The sequence below is a fragment of the Condylura cristata genome, unplaced genomic scaffold (assembly GCF_000260355.1).
Source record: "Condylura cristata isolate star-nosed mole 26May11 unplaced genomic scaffold, ConCri1.0 scaffold00022, whole genome shotgun sequence".
Classification (NCBI taxonomy): Eukaryota; Metazoa; Chordata; class Mammalia; order Eulipotyphla; family Talpidae; genus Condylura; species Condylura cristata.
Genome location: NW_004567123.1, coordinates 18711750 through 18735677, shown reverse-complemented (window position 1 = coordinate 18735677; position 23928 = coordinate 18711750). Strand labels below are relative to the sequence as shown.

The window sequence follows — 23928 nt, the reverse complement described above, 5'->3', positions numbered from 1 at the left end:
GGATTACCTCCCTGGCCAGGAATTGAACTCACACTGAAGCAGCTGTGGCTAGCTTCTTAGTGCTGTGCTTTAACCCACTGCGCCACCAAAGAGAGCCTGGACCCTTCTTCTACTAGCGCTCGAGCTTGGAATCTGGTGACACTGTTCACTAATTTCATTTTAACAACTGCCTCAAGAGCTGAAGCAAGTCAAGGCTAAAGCAGGGACAGAATTATGAGGTGGGCATAATTATGGAAAACTGTATGGAAGTTCCTCATAGTACTACAAATGGAGATACCATATGACCCAGCAATTCCACTGTCAAGAGATATACCCAAAGGACAGAATTCAAAAGAATACTTGTACCCCTATGCTCATCGCAGCACTATTTATAAATGGTAAAACTTAAAACAACCCAAATGCCAAAAAATAGATGACTAGAGCAAGAAGATGTGGTATATATACACAATACTATTCAGCAATCAAAAAGATAAAGATAATTAAAGATAAATAATGCCATTCACAACAACATGGATGGAGCTAGAAGGGATTATGCTGAAATAAGTCAGAAGAAAAAAAAATCTGATATTTTCGCTTATAGAAGGAATATAGAACTAAATAAGGCATTAGGGGAAAAAATAACAATAAAAAATGTAACAAAACAAAAACAGACAACCAAAAATCAGAGACATTCTGCAGGGGAGGGTGAGAGCAAGGGATCAAAATGAGGAAGGGAAGAGCACAAGGGACTATGGTGATGGTGCACAGGTAAAGTGGTGGTGGAAATTCTATGGGAACTACATCTGAGAAAAACAAGCAAATGTAAAAAAATGAACAATGATATAAACTATATATAAATAAAATTTAAAAAGAATTATTAGTTGGGGACTTATACATTCTTTTTAAAAAAGATTTATTTATTTATGCATACAGTACTGGGGTACAGGCAGGAGGTGCAGGGGGTGAGATGATTCCCACAGACAGAGTGGGGAGTTGAACAGGCAGATACTAAAATGTACTGCTAAGGGGAGTAGTGGGCAGGGCAGGGGAGATCTGCCATACCATGTGGGTCACCTCCCTTGCTGGGGATTGAATTCATGTTGCAGTGGCTGGTAGCTTCATAGTGCTGTGCTTTAACCCATTGTACCAACAGAGAGGGCCCAGATTTTACATTCTTTTAGAGGCTGTAAGGATAACTTTCTGGTTGAAAGGCCAGAAATTGGTCAAAATCTGAGGGAAGGATTCCTGAGGGAGGTACCTGGCAAAACAAAAACCACAACAATCTGTCCTGGTGTTTACATGGTTAATGCTCAAGTAGCTTTGGAAACAAGTCACCCACCGCGGGTGTTTTTTTATCTAATTATGTTTTCTCTAGCCACACACTTGTACATTGAAAAATACAAGTGAATTCAAATACTAGCCCAATTAAAATAATCCAGGCAGACTGGTATAGCAATAAATTTGGAGTCAGAGAGGGGTCAATTTTAGGTGTGCATTTACAGGAGGCATTTAACAACCTCCATGCTTCAGATTTTTGATACATAAATCCTTATCTTATATATCAAAGTGTGAAGGATCTGAAGTCAGAAGGCCTAGGTTTGAATCTTGATTTCATCATTTATTAAAACGTGAACTTGAAGAATTTAGTAAACTACCATGAGCTTTAGATATCTCATCTGTAAAACAGAATTTATTTTCCTAATAGATATTGTGAAAATTAAATGAGATAACACAACTGGGGAGCTTGCAGCCCAGTGTATAGCATTCAAATAAATACATTCAATCCTCACAAGACTGATAGAAAGATAAATAAGAAAACTAATGTACAAATATGAAAGACTTTGAAGTATTACGTAGCATATTCTTAGACTAAAAGAGAAATAACTTTGGGAAAATGATATTTTCTGGAGCTAATGATTTTGAAGTCAGAGATGTATTTCATTCATTCTTTTAGGTTATGGGCAACATAGAATAACAGGAAAAGCAACAGTTTTAGAGTCAGACCCCACCTGGCTTTCTTGTTCCTTTTGCCTTGAGGATCAATTTACTTCAGGAGGTAGTTGTAAAGACTATTAGTAAAGCCAATGATAGCAACAACATCCTGCTGAAGAGGTGATTGTATTGTTTTCAAAACATGAAACTTAGTCACCAAGTTTCATTGAGAGAAATGATACTTCTGGGGTTAGGACACTGGGCAACTCCTTACTTTAGTTAGAATAACATAACTTTAGTTAGAATAAAGAAAAATGAAAAGGTGAGAAGAGGTTTAAAGGTTGAGAAAGCTGATAGCTTTTAAAGAAGCACACGTACTCATCCTAAGTTTGCAGAAATGATGATCTTACCTTTGTCCAGAGACTATGGCAGCATTTGTCTCAAGTTCTGTAAAAAATATAAAGGACAGAAATGAGATGTGGAAAACTTCTGGACTATATATCCATAGGGAGAAGCTAGGTGTCTACCAGTACTCAGCAGCATCCTCACCCTACACAGTATACAGACAGAACTGGCAAGGACAGAACTTTGTTATCTGGAGCATAAGGCACTCACTTGGTCTATTTTTATTTCTACTCCACACTGTGAAATAATCCTATTTGGATCAACAGAGCTAAATTCACACTGCCTGGTTCATATTTCATCCAGCTACAACTAGGTTAGTAAAATAAGTATCCTTATGTAGAGACTTTTTTTTTTTTTACACCCCTTTTTTTTTTTTTTTTTGAAGATTTATTTATTTATTCATACAGAACTGGGGCACAGGCCAGAGATGCGAAGGGTGAGAGGATTCACCAGATTCACCAGAGACAGAGCGGGGAGCAGAACAGGCAGATCGATGAAGTACACTGCTGAGGGGAGCAGCGGGCGGGTCAGGAGAGGTCTGCCTCGCCATGTGGACTCCTCCGGGGCAGGCGGGAATCGAACTCATGAGGAAGTGGCTTAAGCTTCGTAGTGCAGTGCTTTAACCCGCTGCGCCGCCAGGGAGGGCCATGTAGAGACTTTTTATTCTTAAAATATCTCCACCCTCTCAACACTTTTAAAAAATAGCAATCTTCAAAAATATCTTAAATATCTATTAGGATACATTCTCCTTCAAAGGACTTCCTTACTAGATTTTAGAGGCCATGCTAATTTGCTTTGAGATATTGTCTATAGTGCTTCCCACTTCTTCAATCTCCCCGCCATGCCCTTCAAGAAAGGAAAGAAATCTATCTAGTGAGATTTTGCATAAATGAGCACAGTATGGTATAATCCAGGCGTTTCCTTCTTAATACCAGAAAAAAAAGATTTTCCAAATTATTTGTCTTTAGATAGCTTAATCTTTTCCGAAAGACCTTCCGTGATGTACCAAATAATAATAACCTCTTCTACCTCTACAGTCCTATATAACCTGTACCTGTCCCCACTTAGGGAATTAACCTCATACTCAGCCTAACCTACTAACTACATGATAATCTTTGAAGGTAGTGAAATCAGAGTGCCTGGTTAAAACTGACCTCATGTTTATCAGCTATGTGCCCTTGAGAAAATTTCTTGACTTTTCTGTGCTTAACACTTCATCTGAAAAATCGGGACAAACATTTCCCTGCTTTGAAGTCAAGATTATTAAATACCACATAATAATTTAGTGTTTTACCTGGTACTCAGTAAAAACTCAGTATTAACTACTATTGCCAAGATGTTAATGTGGATGCAGCCTCCATGAGAGGAGGCTGGGTTAACTTTGCCATCAATGAAAGCTGCTAGCAGAAGAGAATCCTTGCTTCTCATCTGTTATATATGACCCATATGTAACTATAAGATCTGGACATTGTTCCACAAGAGAAAATACAGCTGAGTGCAGCCTGTTGGTTCAACTGGCACATACAGACTCACATCAACAGAGGTCGATAAGGAGAAAAAAATCTTGGTTAGTATGTTTGACACAAAATATCGGTATTTTTGATAATTTTAACACTATCAGAAGAAGTTCTGTACAATTAGTGTTTTGGGGGTATTTTAAGTAACTTAACCAAGTTTTTTAAAGGAACAGGAACCTGGTGGTGCAACAGGTTAAAGCACAGCACTATGAAGCTATTGCAGCCACTGCAGCACAAATTCAATCCCTGGCCAGGGAGCTGACCCACATGACATGGTAGGCCTCTCCTGTCCCCTGCTGCTCCCTTTAGCAGTGTATTTCAGTACACCTGCCTGTTCGGCTCCCCATTCTGTCTCTGTTGACAGAGACACCGCCCCCACTTCTGGCCTGTACCCCAGTTCTATAAGCATAAATAAATAAAAATCTTTAAAAAAAATAAAAGAAACAGGATTCACGGGCCAATTGCTTAACAAAAAGGGCTTATGATAAGGAAAAACCTATTCTCTGGAGCAGAATTAGGGCAAGAACTGGAACTTCCTCCCTCTTTCTAGGTTGCTCCTTCTTTCCCCCCATACGGAGTTTTATTCTCAAGCCCCTTTACTGGATAATTTACTCTTAGATGCTCAGCACAATGTTAGGTAACATGTGGGTAGTGGGTTGCAAAAGCAAAATCTGAGTAACTGAAATGTTATTTTGTTCATCTATTCTTTTCAGAGGCTGATTTTACTTACAATGCTATAGAACCTAGGACGTTAAGACCAGGATTTATACCTTACTTATATTGCCTTATACTTACAAAACTAAACATGGTTATATTGCTGGGTTTTGTTGTTGTTAATTTTGTCAAGTGTGTGAATTACACCATCAATGAGATTTACCTCTTTGTGGGAAGCAATTTATATATATATATATATATATATATATATATTTATTTATTTATTTTGCTACCCCTCAATGATTTACAATGACAGAAAGCCAGGCAGGACTGTTTTGACAGTTTAGCCTATAAAAGCAGTGCTGTTATTACCATCAGAAAGTTCATGTGCTCAGAGCTGACCCAGCAACCCATAGCAGTTATTTGTCACCACCCTCCAGAAACACCATCCCTAGTGCTATTTACAATATCTTGGTCATGGGAAGAAACTTAATGCCATCCAGATGACTGAAATGACCCTGAGTCCCTGGAAGAATGGCTACCTGACTATAGCCGAGGTTTCTAAACAAGTGTCTACTTCCACCATAGTACTGCAATTACTCTTAGTACAGTAACATTTGCCACCCCAGAGAGTTGTCATATGCCAAACAATCAACAACTAAAGTGGGTGCAGTGTCATGAGGGCAAACTTCAATAGAAACCAACCACAGTTGAGTGGCAGATGGGTGCTTTTCATGAGTTCCCTGGAATAGGTAAGAGAAGTCAGGGGGGAAAATAACCTCAAGTAGTACTGTATGAGTTCTGTTTCTCATGAATTCGGCTCTGAAATAGATCAGACAGTTTCAGTTACTTCTTGGTACACTGAAGACAGCAGTAATTCCTTCTCAGGTAAATCATTTCACTCAGAGTAGTTTTCCTAAAAACTGTGTCTTACCTGGTCTGGCAACAGACCCCTGCAATGCTGTGGCCGGAGCTTCCTTTGGAGCTAAACTCGCTGAAGGTGCTAAGGTGGGGAGAAAAAAAGATACAGGTCTTTTACTTTCTTTGCTAAACAATGAGAAAGCATTGACAGAATCAAGGGCTAAGTAACTGCTGAAATACATATAATCTTGAAGCTGGCCTTGAATCCAACCTCAAGACATATTTAAAAATCCGCTACTATAACATTCTGTTGAAGACTACCACTTAGGGGTATTATTTTTTTTTTTTTTTAGTTCATGTGTGAACAAAGATCAGGGAAGGTGGTGACCATGAAGACAACAAGAGTCATAATTTTTATTTCCTGGAGTCAAGTTCTGTATAGTAGGCTGAAAAAACCCAAAACTACTTAGCAGGCAATGCAAACCATTTTCAGAGGAACAATGATACCACTTGCCTTAGCATTTTAAAAAAAATCTGTATTCTTTCTTTAAAGATTACATCCCTTGAGACTTGGCATGAATCATAAAATTTATATTTTTCTATAGCACCTAGTAAGAGTATACTCATAAAACAAGTATTTAATTTATACTCAATGAATCAATTTGATAATTGATTATCCAACAAATAGTTACCAGGAATTAATTAGGAACAAGGCACTATAACTGGTATCCTTAGAGATCAGATTTTCATTTTTAACCATAAGTCTAGTTAGTATTAAAGATATATATGTGTGTGTTTATGTGTGTTTGTGTGTGAAGGGGTACACTGGTGTGCATTGTGTTGTTACATAAAGAAGATTCATAAAGTATAAAAAAAGTCTAAAACAAGGGATATCAATTCTAAATTGAGAAATCTGAAAGCTCATTAAAGCAAGGAGTATAAGAACTAGGCTTTGAAGGATGGAGAGAATTTAGGCCCTTTAGAGAAATGTAACACGCAAAGTACTCTAGAATTAAATCTCAGATCATATAGCAAAAATTAAGGGCATAGATATGTCACACTCACTCAAGGGTATGTTTCCCATCTTTATTCTTCAGCCACACACCCTAGATGAATTGCAACAAGTTGTATTCTTTTGTGGAAACAGTGAATTTTAGAATTTCTCTACCAGCTTATTAGTGCAACAGTCAATAATGCATTTGTGTCAATAATTTATTTTGGATGCTTATGTGTAAAAGCTTAAAACTGCACTTTAATTTCCACTATGTGGAGTCTCACATTTTCAAGATAAAAGCACAAAAGCCTTCTGAAAAATGGGAAACAACTAAAATTGAGACTATTTCCCAATTGCTGGTTTATCTCTCTCAAGGCACACATATTTCTCTATGATTATATATGATCCAGTTAAAAATTCTAGTCCTCATTCTCTTCAGCATTATTCTCTTGAGGGAAAAGTTCCCTAAAAATAAGTAGAATAAAAACACTTAATAGCAGAAAATATAATTGATACTGGGTTTCTTTTTAATTCCTAGGGCTAACGTATCAACAAAACAAATAGTATGAGCCCTGTGAAGTTTGTCTTCTGCAAGGGCAGCAAATGTCTTAAGGGCTTTTATTATTCTCTTTATCTCTATCACTGAAGTGAAGGGGCAGAGAGATGGGAAATTAACCTTTCCAGAGTCCTGTGCACTGGCCATTTTATGCTAAGCAATCTTTCCCATTTAATTTTTGTATATATTCTAATATGTAGGATCACTTTCTCCATTTTACAGGTGAAGCAGGTACATGGCTTACAAGGTTAAAAACCATAACCAACTGCAATTGGTAACCAATGGAGCTAGAATCTGCACTCTGATCTTACCCTGAAGCTTGTGTTCTTTCTGTCCCTCCTCCTGGCTGCTTACTAGTCAATGGTAGGTACTTGAAGCATTTTAGCTGCATAAACAAGACAGGCACTATTAGCTGGCCTAGAATACAGCAGAAGTTCTTCCCAGCTCTGGCAGTATGTAACTGATTCCACTCTGGGAAAACAAAGTTGTACTACTTCAGCCTCACAAAAGGAGGACCCTATGTGAGAGTTTGTGTGTGGGTGGGTGGTGCACGATATGGTGGGGATAAAGGGGAGGAGGGGAATATAAGGACACCTATGTTTCCATCATTAGACCACATCAACAATTCATAGGAAATAATCCAGACTAGGTATACATGAGTAGAATGGTCTAATTTGCAAAGAGACTGCATCAAAATGAAACTGGTAATAAGAATTTTTAAACATTTATTAAATAGTTAATAGGCATATTATCTTATTGAATTCTTACAACTATTATTGTTCCCATGTTACAAAGGAAGAAACTGGAGTTTGAAGTGGCCAAATTACTTGCCCAAGCCCACATAGCAGATAAATGTTGGCACTGTGATACCAACCCAAGTTAATCTGTCTCTTAACCACTTTGTTCCTCCTATGTCTATAATGAAACCTGGTTTTCTGAAAGTTTTCCTTTAGTTAGTCAGAATGGTTCATGGGATACAGAAGGAGCTATAAGAACCCTGCTCTGAAAAGCTAAGAGTAAGTCTTTTTCATGGTAAGAAGAATCTGTAGAAACTGCTGTTAACATTTAGAGAGACAAGGTTAAACTGGAAGTTCACAGTTTAGACTTCAAGCAAATACTGAACTTCTCTAAGCATCAATCTCCTCACCAATAAAATGGGATTAAGATTATATGACATAGTTGGAACAAAGATGAGATAACAAAAATACTTCCTTATAAAGTGAAAAATTCTAAGGGTCTCCCTGGTGGCCTAGGGGTTAAATCTCTCGGTCAGGGAGCTAACCCACATATGGCGCAACAGACCTCTCCTATCTCACCCATTGCTCCCCTGAGCAGAGTACTTCAGTAAACCCACCTTTTCTGCTCCTCACTCTGTCTCTGGTGACTCCTCTCACCCCCCATAACAACAGCCTATACCCCAGTTCTTCTACAAAAATAAATAAATACTTTTAAAATAACAAAATGAAAACTATATAATTGAAAGGTATCATTTCAGGGACTAAAAGCTATATTAGTGAATGTAAACACAACATGGAATTTTAAAAGTATATTTTACAGTATATTTCTCAATTCAAAAAATGAAAACTATCACTATTAATTGCCATTTAGCCCATTTTTCCTTCAATTACAAAAGGACACACGCCTTCTCTTGTGGAGACAGATCACCAAAAAATGGTATGTGGAGATGATGCCAAGGTCCAAGTACATACCTATGCTGGGCAGAAGCTCTGGATGGGATCCCACCTTCTCCTCCACTAGGCCACCTGCAAGTGGCTCAGATGCTATGCCAACATGATTGTTTTTTGTGGTCGGCGCCGTGGAGATGAGCTCAGAGGGTACCAGAGTAGTTACTATTGAGCGTACATTGGTGGGGAGTGTACCGCCGGGTAAGCTGGGTCCTGTTGAGGTGGAGCCTGGGCCCACAGGGCTAGAGGTCATTTTTAGCAGAGTGGGTGCTGGGGATGTTGGGGTTTTATTGTCCAGCTCGGTGGATAACTGCTCTGTTCCCATGAGCCCTGGAGCTGTGGTCTCTAGTCCTTGACCTTCAGGCTCTCCATCTGCACCATATTGTTCTTCCCCTTTCTCAAGAGAGCCTGTGACTTTCTTACATGCCTTGGTCAGCAAAATCTGGCCAATTTTGTCTACTTTTCCTTTGCCCTTACTAGATGAGACTGGGCTTCGCCGGTTGACAGAGGAGCCTGGACTATTGGTCAAAAGGGGAGAAACCATCGTGGTTGACTGCGAAGTCTGCAAAGTGCTCTGATCTGCTGAGGTGTTCACCTGAGGACTAGCCTCATCTGGATTCACTTCTTTCACTTGCTGGACAGGGGGATGAGGAGGGACAACTGAAGTGGCACAGGGTGGGGAAGGAAGCTGAACAGGGGTGGTTCGTGAGTTCAGAACCAAGGGTCGACCTGTTTGTATGTTTGGAGCAGGATTATTGGAGGGGACATTAGGTGGTACAGGAGCAGAAGAAAATTTTATGTTCTGAGGTATGTGTAAAGGGCCAACAACTGCAACAGAAGGAGGCATCAAGCCAGAGTTGGTTGTCAGTGGGGTTGCAGGAATTGTGCTTGGCTGTGGTCCTTTCATAACCTGAATTATTGAGGATGAATTGATAAAGACAGGTGTAATGAACTGAGGTCGAGCATTAGACTGAACAGCTGACTGTCCCTCAGAAACCATAACCTTGCTACCCACATTGGGCATTGTGACGACTGTTGACATTAATGCAGATTGTAGATGAGTTGGCAGAGCTGCTGATGTGTTAGCTGAAGTTGTGATGGGATTAGAAGTTACGAAAACAGTTATTTGATTTGGGGTCAAAGGTGTAGAAATGGAGGAAGAGCTGACAGGTCTTGACATTACTGGAGGGATGGTTGGTGCAACATTAGAACTGACCTCATTCAATTCTGGATGCACAAGGGTTGAACACGGCTCATTATTGTGAGGTAAATTTAGAGAATTAGAGGATTCTTTAGAAGTAGCTGGATCCTGCAGTGTGGGAATGACAGATGACTTTTTCAGGTCCTCCCCAGAAACTACTGGGGGTGTTACTTCCAGATCTGTAAGCCCAGGGGGTTTAATAGTCACATTAGGAGCTCCAGAGTTGTCAAGAAGTTGACTTAATGATGTTGGTGCTTCCCTCATAGCAGGAGACACCGTATTTTTGTTCTCTTCAACACTGGGAAGTTTGTTAGGATCCAAAGGTTGTCCATCTTTTTTGGATTGATCTTCAGGGACAGCCATTTTAACTTCTTGGGCAGGGTTTGCTTTTAGCTCAACATTTCCCTGTTCCTTCCTACCATGGGAATTCTGGCAATCACTTTCCTGAGGCACATTCAAACTCTCCTTGTTATCCTCAAGAACACCTGTCACTGAAGCCACAGGCACAGTAGGATTCTGAGGATTCAGCCCACTGTTAGGAAAGTTTCCAGGTATAGGGGGATTGGCCACGGGAGAGGGACTAACCAATACATTTCTTGGCAACTCCACATTTTGCAACAAGGCTGCATTTGTTTGAGAGGCCAGAGTAAGTTTAGGGGCTTTTGAATTTTGCCTCCCAGGACTTGGGGTGGTTTTCCTACTGGACCCAGGACTTGACCTGCGACTACTGCTTGGACTTGCCCGTTTTGTTGCTCCAGAATTAGACTGCTTTGCAGAATTTACCACCACAGAATCTAACTTGTGAGTTTGTGGGGCAGCAAAATTGGAAGGATTATTCATGGTAAGATTTGAAGGTGCCTGCCCAATGGCCTTCAAAGTTGTTGGATTTAAGCCCTGTTGATCAAAGCCCCTGTTTAAATTTGGCCTAGGAGGTAAAGGAATATTAATTTGTGGGGGGAAAAGTCCTGCTATAGAGGCATTGAGTCTTTCTGGTGACAGACTGATTTCTGAAGGTTCTGTGCTAGGAGGGCGGTTATTGGGTGTCTGAGGGTAATAGGGTCTAGGGCTGGCTCTGTTTGGTGTTTTTGGCCTAGAAGATTGGGTTGGAGCAGCCACATTTGGAAAGTGATGGCCATGAGAACTGGGCAGTGAATTTACAGGAGGCTGCTGAGGAGTGGCACCTTGAGTTGCTGAAAGGGGTGATGGTCCAGGTTTTGGCCCTGTCATCATTAACTGATTCTGGGAAACAACTAAATGTGAAGGCATGTTATTTGGGCCACCTGAGACAGATGATACTTCACTGCCACTTGTTTCAGGGAGTGAGGATATCTCTCCCAGTGGTGAGCTCGAAGGATTCTGGGGATTCTCCTGGTATACCATTTTTCTTGAATTGCTTCCCAGAGGTGTATTCACAGGCATTGGCATCCTTTGTTTATCAGGGGATGGAGGCACGGAGGCAGGTCCTTGCAAACTGACCATGACAGGTACACTGCCACTCTGTTGCATGGGCATTCTCTGAGAGTCTGGATTCAGCGGGACCCTTGGGGGGTGGACATTTTGGGAGACTGGAAGCCTAACTGATTTTGGGTCCTGCTGCATCATGAACATCATCATCATTTGTTGCTGCTGCTGCTGCTGCTGTTGAGACTGTGGCTGACTGGGAGGTGGTGGTGGCTGCTGCTGCGGTGGTAGTTGTGGCTGTGGCTGTTGCTGTGGTGGTTGTGGTGGGGGTGCCACGTGCTGCATGAGCTGGGGAGGCATCTGCTGAAGTGGCCTCTGTTCAATTGGTTGAGAAGGATAACCTAAAACAAGCCCCCAAAATCAGGGAAGTTAGATTTTTCAGCAAGAAAAGCTTTGCTACCTTTAGAGTATAGCCAAGCAATACCTCATCTAGGAGGCACAGACTGTGTACAAGTAGCTCAGGCATGCTTGGTTCCAGGGGTGCAGGGGCAGGCCCTCATTACTGTATATAAGCAAAGGGGCACACTGTTTAAGAAAGCAAAAGCAAAGCATCAAAAACCTGGAGCTCCTCAGTCTTCAGGGTCTGTGTGAAGCATTACTGTATTAAGACTTGACAAACAGACACTGTTATGAACTGCAAGTGGCTAACTCTGTATCAGCAAAACATTCTGATGAAATGAGAAAAATTCCATCAACAGCAAGTAGCTGGCCACCCAGCTCTGAGGTCTCATGCAGGCATAATAAATATTTCAGCGTACTTGTGAATGAAGTTACAACTCACTTTTACTGTTAGCACAGATTACTTTTTTTAAGACTTGATTTTGTTGACAACACCAGCATTGAAGATAGCCTTTTTATTGATAGCCTTTTTATTCTTTCAGCAGAAGTAAAATTTTAAAATTCTAGGATTCAATTCCTTATGAAAGAGTGATTTAAAATTACTCCAATTCATTGGTTCCACACACCATGCTGTATCCTTCAGGCTCAATCCTTTGAGGAAACCCAACTGAAAATGCTCCTCCGATGTAAGTTATTTGAAAAAATAGCTGGAAGTGACAGAACCTCATGCACAGTGAATGAAATTTTATGGATATTAATTTCCACTTACTTTCTTAAATGTAAAACCCTATTTGGAGAAATATTTTCTATGGATCCGTAATTGGAGACTGAGTGAGCCAGGAACATAGCCCTCAGGAATAAAAATAATTTTGGAAAATAAACTATGAGGGAAGATATCTTGCAGATAGGCAGATGGCAACATCTCAAATGATTTTTGTGAAGATTTTACTTGGCAAAACCAAAATCTTACACTATCAGCAGGACAGATGGAAAGATTATTAATCAAGAATAGAGGTGGCTCAGCAAGATAAAGTGGGCATATAGTTGGGATAAAATTTTACTAACTAGATTTATTCCATTTTTGTTTTACAAATACATCAGGAAAGTTTTAAGACAGGAATAAGAAAGTTTTCTCTGGCAACTGGAAAAAACGTTGGAATAAGATTTTCAGAGTAAGTTACCAAATTCTGCTAACCCACAGGGTCAAATCCTATGTTAACTAATTCATGACTTTTGGCCAAAGATTCCCATAGCACCAATGAAGGACAATGTGTACAATCCAGTTTTGAAGGTTTTTTTAAAAATCCCTTTTTGTTTTAGCTTCAAGTAACTTCTTTATATTTGTAAAGTCAGTAACACACAGCATTTCTATAGGTTTAACTGGGGTTCCTACATTAAGAAAATTGTATTTTTATAAAAGCCCATCAATGTCAGGGCTACTACACAGTGCCTTGTATTTTGAAATCAGTTCATCAGAGAGCATAATAAATAACAGAGAGCAATACAGCTAATCAGCAGCCTCTCAAATGTAACAATCAAGGGCTTGGTTGCTGTAAAGGTTCCAGAGGCTGCAGACAGCAGTTCAGAAAGCATTGATGATGAATTGACATATTGGGAATGTTGTGATAGAATGGTGAAGAGAGAAAGCCAGGAAGTACACAATGCCTAAAACATAATCAAAACCAATTAATTAATCAAGGGATGCAAACTCATGCCTTGAGGGGCCAAGTCAGTAATGAAGAAGAGTGGGCTGGTATAAGAACAGCAGTCCTGCGGGCAGAGCCAAAATGCAGGGTGCACACTTTGTCTAAAGACATTTGCTTCCAGGTTTTTGTTTAGGTAAAGACACTCAGTGACAATTCAAACACATTATAGGCCAAGTTCAGCCTGTAGGCTCTCAAATTAACAGTTCACAGAGAAGCAATCATGTCTGTGAGGATCCCTAGAATTCAAATAAAAATTCAGATATGTCTGAGAGAAGAAAATACTTTCTTGTTCATAATGCCTCCTGAACATACTGGTCAGACTGATGACCTCCCAACGTCCATAGTGCTGCTGTAACGCTGATGGAAAGTGCAGTGTGCCCAGTTTGTAGGAAGTACCATAAAGCAATGGCATCATAATGGATTTACTTTTCTTTCTTTTTTTGGTGGATCACTTTTTAAATAATTAATAGGGATTAAAATTTACCACTATAATATCAATCACTTCACTTAACATGTCAAAAAAGAAGTCAAATAACTAATGAGGGAGAAACAAAATATAATGCTTTGTACACACAGGGGTATAGCCTATATGTGAAAGGTTTGCGTTCCTTCAACTATGTTAGAGGAATAAATTACAAATCACCGCTCAGAACAAGACTTATTAGGTACAGAAATAATGTGGCAGCTGGCCATGGTTCTACAATACCTAGATATTAACTTTAGAAGCTTTTCCCTTTTCAATATAATATTTCAGCATTTAGAGGATAGTATTACTATGTAATTAGAAAGGAGTAGAATATAGAGGGTTTCAATAATATTGGTCTTGCTTATTATTAATTTGAGTGTTAGGTATATGACTGTCTCCTTTATTATTATCTGTACATTTTTACATTTTAAAAATTCATTATAAAACTTTTATTTAAAATAAGCTTTTTAAAAATCCTAGCAGTTCTCTACTTTGAGAAAACCCTAGTAGGAAAGGTTACAAGAAATGTAGGGAAGCAAGTTTAGAGTGAAAACATCTTTCTATTTAATCTTACTCCATTTTTATGCCAACTAGAACCTCAATATTGATGAAAATAAAGAGGCATTTGACATATTAGTCTGATTTTATCAGGACTTAAAATAATGAAGACTAATTTGAGATCTATCTACATAAATACCTTCAGAAGTTATTTCAAAGTTTATGATATATAAAGACAAAGTTCCTAAGCCCTAGACATATTGTATCACTAGAGTAGCCTTGTTAGGAGACAAAATAAAATGGTGTTATTTTGATAAGAAGCTTTGCAATGCTATATAAGTGATAGTAAATAGATAATCTTTAGCTAACTTTAATCACCTGGTGGTCGGTTTGAAAACTCCGGCATTTTAGGGCCTGTGTTGTCCAAGTTAATTCCTTGTTCTCCAGGCAATGGCTGTTGATCCGCATCCTCTAGACCAGCTGGACGAGCATCTGGGGTGCTAAAAAAATAAATTGCACACTTGAGAATAACTTGTATAGTTTATTCAAGAAACTAGTTTAACTTCTCTTTCCCATTTCTAAAGAACTTAAATTTGCTTGCATTAATATCCTTACCATTAATTTGCGTCACCCTAACACTCCAAATATTGTCACAAAAATAATCTGTCAGTTTCATTAAATGTCGAAGTCCACTCCATCTAAAAGCATGGATATTTACTCAAAGTGCTTTCTACAAATTTCTGATATAATGGGTTTCATGTAATCATCCAATTTGTGGCTTACCAAAGCAATCACCTTCAGGACTGGTGAAGGTATCAAAAATACATACTAATGGCAACTGCATAACCTTGCGATTCTACTCCCAACTATGAGAGAGAATGTCTCTGAATTTCAGTTTTACGATCAGTATTTATTTTGGAAACATTTTATCAAAGCCAAAAACATGACTTAAATTAACAGCTTCAGGAAATGAAATAAAATTGTTAATTGCCTTTCCTGCTGTGATCATGCAAAATAATTCACCTGGAGAACCTTTACTAAAAGGGTAACTGACTTAAAAGGTTCAATCATCTTAGCATGAGGTTTTAAGCTTCTAGGGATGATAAGCAGTCTTTAAAGGAAAGGCACCAACACAAAATACCATTTCTATTTGAGAGACAGCAGGGAGTCTCTATTGGTAGTTACATTTCTGCCTTTTTGGTTTCCCTAGAGTAATTACAAATCTGAGCTGCTTTGAAGAGTTGCAATGTGGTCACACTGGCTACTTTTCAGGCTGAGAGCCAAAATACTTGAGATTAAAGATTTAAGAGATATTCATCTATCAGTCAATTGCAATGTATGAACCTTGTTTGGATTGTTATTTGAACAAATTGTATAAAAGAAGTTTATTTGGGATAATTAGGGAAATTTGAACACTGGATATGTAAGAATACGAAATAATTAATTTTTCCAGGTGTGGTAAAGATATTAGTGTGACTAAAAAAAAATAAATAAACAAACTGCACTTTTTTTTCAGAGGAATATGCTAAACATTTAAAGTAAGTTTGCCTTAAAATAACCAAGAGTAATGGATGAAGGAGAGATAGGCTCTGGGCTGATAATAGCAGAAACAGGGGGATTTCAGTATACTGTACTATAAAAGTAGAATATATACTTTTATGCTAAAAAAATTCCACATAGAAATAAATAAATATGATATGAGGCAAATCTATCATAACCTACTTTAGATCTTGCTGACTATTTTTCTTCTTCCGAGGGGGTTTCTTCTTCTTCGGTTTATTTGCGTTGGCATTATTTTGCTTATTGTTTACCCCAAAATGGCCTGCAGAGATGTCACTCTGCAATAAGTTGACCAATAATGGGCTTGTTAGCGTGACATCCTTATTGACTGGAAAGCCTGGATTCTGACCACACGACATCTGATTTCCATTGGGTGCTCCACTGAAAGGTGCATTGAAAGGCATCCCATGGCCTGAGAAGTGGTTTCCCGAGGCACTATTTCCCTGCATGGCCTGCACATGGGGGGGGACCATGTTGGTTTGTTGCATGCTAACGTCAGGCATCATCTGAGACAAACTGACATCATTATTTGCTGTAGTAGCGGGATCACCATGCTGCTGGGTCAGGTGTGAGCTGGGCCCTGGTGGCCGCATCACCTGCCCCTGAATCCCCATAACCTGAGATGGACTGTTATTCACAGGCCCTTGCTGAGGCAGCATCTGTCCTGACATCTGTCCTGTAAACTGCACCATGTTTCCTTGCATGTTTGGAGTTGGTCCCCTCATCATCTGTGCTGGTCCCGGCATAACATTGGATTGGTTTTGAGTATTAAACTGTTGCTTATTCCCCTGCATCTGATTGGTCATGATCTGCTCTATCATTGGGTTCTGTTGGAGCAAAACTTGCCCCTGAGGCCCCATCATCTGGTTATGTGTTGCCATCATTTGTGGGCCCTGCTGGGGAAGCATCTGCTTGGGTGGGGTCATCCTTTGTGGTGAAGGCCCAAGATTTTGATTCTGAGGGTTCACCATCATCTGGCCCTGGGGCATAAGTTGGGCCCTTGAAAGGATCATAGGGTTCTGAGAGTTCAAGGTTCCTTGTTGCTGGACCATTTGGCCTTGGGAGGGCACAATCTGCTGGTGCATGTTCATCAGCTGAGATGGTGGGCCCTGCTGGGGCTGGCCTTGCATGTTGCCCAGGTTCACCTGTGGAACCCCAGAACTACCAGACTGCTGGCTGTTTATGTTGCCATGAATTCCCATGAGGTTGGGTTGCATCATATTTGGTGGCCCATGGGACACCTGCATCTGATTTTGAGATGGACCAGCTCCTTGGCCACCTTTAAGAGAAAAAAAAAATAAAGAAAATTAATGAAAAGCACTATACGCAATAGAATAAACACTGAGTTAGATGAGTCAGGGAAACAAAGAAGGTGATGCATCCGCTTAGAAAATTCTGAATAATGCTGAGAAGACATTGAAGGGTCAGATGATGGTCTTAGCATTTGAAAAAACTGATTTGTAAAGCCTCAAAAGTTATGCATGTAATAATCTGGATGCTGCACTTTAAAGAACACCTAGTACTTCCTAATGATAGGTCTCATCTGCCACAATGTGATGAAAATTATTTACTACTGATCTGGAAGCTGAACCTCTGATGGAAGTTAACTGACAAGATGATCCAGAAGCTATAGAGAGGACAGTTAACATGGGATGTTAAAATTTCTGTGATCCTCTCCTTTGGTAGTCCCTAGCCACCACACAGGATATGTTTTATTCTCCTGTTTACTCAACAACCTTCTGGCTATTTTATCTGCCCTTTCTTTTACACTTTTAAGTGGAGACTAAAAAGGTGTAATCTAAATTAAACTATGAGACCAGTCTATGCTCCAGCAGGGAAGGAAAGGGACAAAGTGTGCCTTCAGAATTTTCCTGAATCCCAAGATACTTTCCAAGAAAATTTTGTAAATGACCATATAAACTCTTAACTTGAACCCCATGGTCATTCTATATACTACCCATATCCAATAGCAGTATTTGTCATTTAATCAATAATTATTCATTGAGTACTTAATATGTACAAGGCATTTTTAAAAAAGATTTATTTATTTATGCATATAGAACTGGGGTATAAGCCAGAGATGCAGGGATGGTGAGAGGATTCACCAGAGACAGAGTGGGGAGCAGAACAGGCTGATCGGCAAAACACACTGCTGAAGGGAGCAGCAGGCGGGTCAGGAGAGGTCTGCTGCGCCATGTGGGTCACCTCCGGGGCTGGAGACTGAACTTGCACTGAAGCAGCTGTGGCTAGTTTGCAGTGCTGCATCCTTACCCATTGCGCCACCAGGGAGGGTCATGCAAAGCATTTTTGGTGCTGATATAATATCAATAAACAAGATATACTAAGTCCCTGATCCCTTAAAGGTTAGCTGAGAAGAGCAATAATAATAGACAAGTGTTTTTTCAGGAAGAAGTAAAGTTCATAAAGAGAAATAAAGTAGGTAAGAAAACAGAAAACAGCAGACAAGAGGTATCTTAAGATAAATGTAGAAGTCAAAACAGTATTTCCATGTGGAAGACACCACATAAAAGTACAAAAGAGCTGTGCTTGGGTGGGAGATTTCATCAGTATTTTAAAACTTCCCATAGAAAATAAGAATTTACACCATTCAGGAATGTAGTCTTGCATTAGCAGAAAGGGAAAGTCAAGTGGTTGTCCTAACCCTCTCTTCTCATTCTTCAAGAGGTAGTGTGAATTTAAAAGAAAATGAAGTTAGGGCTTTCTTCCTTCCTTAGTAATTTCTAATTAAAGTTAAAGCTGCCTAACAACTCTAAGTGGGATGGGACTTCAGAAAACATTTGAGCTTGCTCTGCCAGTCCAAACTGCCTGAATGAGAAAGGGCTCAAGGCATTAGTCACGTGGCACCTAAACAGCCAGAATCATGAAGTCTAGGCTTATACAATACTGCTCTACCAATTTTTAGCCATTCTGCTCCCATTTCTCCAAAATTTCTTTTCACACACAATAAACTATTGGCATTAAACATGTACTGATTGAGGTATGATCTTTAAATCTCACAGTATAAACCAGAATTTCAATACTCATCATAGAAAAAGCTAGTATGTATACCACAGATTTAAAAAGTTGCAGCTGTTGGCCCTCCCTGGTGGCGCAGCGGGTTAAAGCGCAGCACTAAGAATCGAAAGCCACTTCCGCATGAGTTCGATCCCTGCCTGCCCCGGAGCTGACCCACATGGCGTGGCAGACCTCTCCGCTGCTCCCCTCAGCAGTGTACTTCGTCGATCTGCCTGTTCTGTTCACCGCTCTGTCTCTGGTGAATCCTATCATCCTCCACATCTCTGGCCTGTACCCCAGTTCTGTATGAATAAATAAATCTTAAAAAAAAAAAAAAAAGTTGCAGCTGTCCAAAATACCACATGCTTCCCTTCCTTCGTACCTAGTTTCCTTTGTAAGAACCACCTTTTGTACTTTCCCCAATTCAGGGGTTTGCCCTAAGAGGGCCAAGTCAATTCCAATTATAGTTTGTAAACAGTGTCTGGAATACTGCCATATTCAACTGTGTACGTTGTGGCTACTTTTTGCGCAACAACAGCAGTAGAGTTAAGTGTCTAAAACATTTAACATATAATTTTTACAGAAAAAAAAATTGCCGAATGAAGTTCTAACTCAAATGCTATCTCCTTAGATATGGGATGAGTAATTTCCATGTTCCTGAGACATTTTAGCTGTTTATATTAATCAGTTATTGTCTTAAAAGAAAAATTCAAAACTTGTGGGTTTGAAATTAAGGGGAGAGACCAGAATTTCTATTTATCTGTAACTTCTTATTGCCTATCACACAGTGCTCAATAAATACTGGTTGAATAAATTACAAAAAACAAACCTGCATGCTGGACATTTTGATTTGCTTGCAGCTGGGGGGCTCCTGCATTCCCTGGGGTGGTTGCTGTGGTTGAAGGCACCTGACCTTGCATAAAGTTCGGATTGGCCTGTCCTGCTGAGAAGCCAGGTGGGAGGCGTTTAGGCATTCCTTAATAGAAAACAATGAGTAAGGCAGTTACCTAGCAAATTTATACTCTTGCTTAGATATGGAATGAATAAGGAAGGATGAGCTGCATGAAGTCTCCACTGGCTTAGCTCTCTCTGTCACACTGGTAAAATCTTTAATAATAAGGTTGGGAAAGATGGTTAAAAAAATCAACACAATCTCTTACATGAGCATTGTCAAAATGAAAAAGAAACACTAAAAAATTTACACTTAGAACATGCCAAGGAAAAGATGGCAATCTGCTCCCTAAATGTGATCTGAGGCCACGTCACAGCAAGGTTTAGGGCTTGCTTTTCTCTGTAGTACAACAGACGCCAAAACTTTACATACTTTAACACAGGCACAAAGGAATATGCTAAATTATTTCATATCCAAACAAATTGGTAAGAAATACTATAAAACAAAGAGCTGGGTCCTGATATTAAGTATAGGTGTTTTTGTGGAAAATTTCCCCCCAATAGTGTACTCGTCTCTTTGGAAGAGATAAAAGATAAGAAACAACTCATAGGAGATTCAAGGTAAAGCTATATTAAATTTATCATTATGTCTTCCCCTTATAAAATTTGCTGCAATTATGACAGCTATGGTATCAAAAACTGTGCTCTAATGAAGTCTTACTAAAGTATTACTTCCTTTCATAGGAAGGTTTAATTTTAGAAAACAAAATTTTAATAAGGAGAATCTCAGAACCCACTCATTGTTTATAATGTGGGCCTTGATGTGGCCAGATCATCTAGGTGAGCACATCATTTGCTCTATGAAAGCATCAAGACCTAAAGCTCACTTAAAATTTTATTATTAATCCATTTATTTTTTTTAAGGGCCAAATTTTCAATGTCCTGAAAAACACTTTATAGACAAATATACATTTGTCATTTCTTTAGCAGTGACAAGTCCCCACTTGCATGCTTCCATTGTAATTAAATCAACAGTCACATTTGCAGGAGGACCACCCAGCTTCTACTGATCCAAGGCGAGATGCCCAGAACAGTGAAGTTTGGAGCTGAAACATCTTGCATTTTCTATAAGTCTCTTAGGGTTCAAATATTAGAGCCTGCATGTCAGTAAAATTAATTACAAGAGAGTGAAAAGACTGATGAGCAACTTAATTTCACCAGAAACCATGGGAACATGCCTTTGCTATGTTGCACTGAAGATGCAAGGGTTTTTTCTGGGTAGACAATGGGTGTCTTTCGGTGGGGGGTGTGTTTATCAGATGAAAGTATTACTGACACTCTCTATACCTTACTGAACAGCTCCAAGCACATTCATGTGCACTAGATCAATGATTAATAAGAATAAATAATAAACATGGAGATGGATAAGTTTTACTGTAATCGTTTTACCTCTCACACATTAAGCTCCATTGCTTTTTCTTCATACAAGAGGCACCTTACAAAATAAATAAATAAATCTCCTTTAGGTATAACTGGTGGAATTCCCTCTCTAAGGAGCAGGCATTGGCATTATAAAACTATAAAAGTCAATGAATCCTGAACTTATTCCCCTTTAATACTTTAATCAAATTTAACAAATATCATGCTTACTATTTTACTAACTAGGATTATCAAAATTGAAAACAAGAAGGGTCTTTTCCCCAAAGACCCAGTACTTATTCTTTTCATTTTTTTCTTTACTACATAATCTTAATTTTTTTCAACATCTGAGCAGTTTAAGTTGTTAATAAAATGCATGTTTCTCTTGGACATTTTAATTTACTAGTAGAAGATCAAACAAAAATACTTTGAAAAACAAAATACACATCTCTATATTGAATTTTACCTGCATTTTAATCCAGAGGGCTAGCTTAAATGTAACCAGTAAGATGCTGCATAATATATTAAGTTAATAATGTATCAAGTTAACTAAATTCTACCAAGTGTCACCACTATAGCCACAAAACCAAGAAATTAAATTCTTATTTCATTCCCTCCATTAACTCTAAAAAATTAAAGTCCTACTATGATCTATCTCCAATAAATTTACCAACACAAATAGCTTCAGTGTTCCTCACCTCCTAGGCCTGGATGTAAACTCTGTGGCCCCTGGTTTGGTGGTTGCTGTTGCATCACCATGAAGTTAGGTGGCACGTTTCCCTGTTGAACCATAGGATTCCGACCCGGAGAGCTGACAGGCTGCTGAAATCCCTGGGGAAGTGGGTTATTTTGAGGTGGCCTTGGTCCCATCTGCTGCTGAGTTTGGTTAACCGTTGGGGAGGATGCAGGGGATCCCTGCTGGAAGGAGGAGGGTGAGGAGGCAGGAGACTTGTTGGTGAGGTGGGGCTGTTGCAGGGGGGTTGGGACCCTGGAAGGCCCTCCCTGCAAGTTCTTCATCTGAGGAGCTGTGAACTGGCCTGGGTTGTTCATCTGAGGAAAGTTTGTATGGGCTTGTGAGGCTTGCTGGCTGCCAAAAGGATATGGAGGGGGAGGGTGGGAAGGTGTCTGTACCGTGGCTAAGGATGGTCTTGCCTGGAGTTGCTGTTGCATTGGGCCAGGCAAGGGAGCCTTCTTCCACCCTTGGTTTGCAGTCATTGTTCCCAGAGAACCCTGGGCTGGAGGAGGCTGAAGGGCTCCAGAAGGCAGCTGGTTCCAGCCTGGAGGAACAGGCACCTGAGTTGGGGCGGTAAACTGGGGTCGAATTCCCTGTGGCTGTTGCTGCTGATGTTGCTGTGGGGGTCTGGCCTGTAGCTGCTGCTGCTGCTGTTGCTGTTGCTGCTGCTGCTGCTGCTGCTGCTGCTGCTGTTGCTGCTGCTGTTGCTGCTGCTGTTGTTGCAGCTGGGAAAAAGTAGCTGGGTTCATTTGTCTGTTCAAAGGGACAGGCTGCATTGGGTGGTGTGGTGTAGCTAAAGATCCTGAGGGATGACTTTGCTGCTGCATATGAAGACCAGAAAGGAGTGGATCCATTGTATCTGTTCAAAGACAGTCAATAAAGTAATAAATTACTAGAATCTGGATGCGAGATCAGTAGTTTTGACATTCTGAAAATACAGAATGAATCTGTTGGTACTATTCAGTGAATGTTCTGTAGTGCCTTCTATATGCAAAGCAACACACCAAGATAACAGATGAATTTTTGCCGGAGGAGTTTATGGTTCATAATATAAGAATCAATATAAGAATCAAACAAAACGTGGAAAATGCCATTTTCAACCATATTGCAGGGAATTATGTTCATTAGTTATGAGAAAATAAAGCATAACAAAATATAGTCAGCTGTAACAACCTGGCAACCTTACACAAATTTCTTCAGTGTAGGTATAACAGTGCCTCTAATACGTTAATTTTGTGTCTCTAGGAGGGAAGGTAAAGTATGATGCATTTACCAAATTTACTCAACTAAGAATTTTCTGTCATGAAATATGTTGCAGACTAAGTAGGTAAAATAAACATTTTAAAGAATACTGGGGTATAACTGTTTAAGAAAGAATCAGAAATTCTTAATAACTACTTTTAACTTGAAGAAATTAGGGTTAAAGATTGTGGCATTTCAGTTTAACAGCATGATCTGAATTTTCTAAGTATATGTGCATGGCAATCCAGACTGGAGGTGATTACCTGACTGAGAAACAGGGCGAGGAGTCCTGGGCTGCAGTTCTGAATTGGGGCCTGGTGCTATCATGGAAGATGTCACATTTCCACCCTGAGGTATCATAACAGGGGCAGGGTTGGTCATCCTTATTAATCCTAGAGAAAAAAAATCCCAAAAATGTAATACTGGAAATTGCACAATATTTGCTTTAATGAACTATCTCAAGAATATGAAAAGGTATGAAAAACTTCTGTACCCATCATTTACCTTGCTTTGACTCTGAATGTTCTGTCCTATCTTCTTCAAATAAATATGGAGATGCAGCAGAAATTCCTTACTCCTTTCAATCTCATTTCATCCTCAACTCCTTATAATTGAGGTTAACAGTCCCATGCATGTTTATTTATATTTTATATATATATATAGGTTTATTAAAAAGGACTGTTTTTAATAACTGACCTTATTACATGTACTCCTCTGTATACATTTTCATTTATTATTTTTTGATATACATCATCTTGACTGCTATAACAGTGTTCCATTTTTTAAAAAATAATATAATGGTTTATTTTTATAT

General features: G+C 39.4%; 1 protein-coding gene across 5 annotated transcripts in view; it reads right to left on the bottom strand.

Moving 5' to 3' along the window:
- Positions 1-23928, bottom strand: part of NCOA6 (nuclear receptor coactivator 6) — a 52172-nt gene that overhangs the window by 9481 nt on the left and 18763 nt on the right. For 3 of the 5 annotated variants that reach the window (XM_012728306.1, XM_012728309.1, XM_012728308.1), the window contains exons 5-12: positions 23378-23506; positions 21838-22731; positions 19659-19805; positions 15977-17093; positions 14633-14754; positions 8608-11586; positions 5422-5490; positions 2322-2358 (exon numbers count right to left, since the gene is read on the bottom strand). In XM_012728306.1, coding sequence (XP_012583760.1) covers positions 2322-2358; positions 5422-5490; positions 8608-11586; positions 14633-14754; positions 15977-17093; positions 19659-19805; positions 21838-22731; positions 23378-23506 — 5494 coding nt within the window. Of the gene's footprint in view, positions 1-1101; positions 1238-2321; positions 2359-5421; positions 5491-8607; positions 11587-14632; positions 14755-15976; positions 17094-19658; positions 19806-21837; positions 22732-23377; positions 23507-23928 lie in introns of those variants that run through there. The other 2 variants (XM_012728310.1, XM_012728307.1) reach the window with 2 other exon arrangements.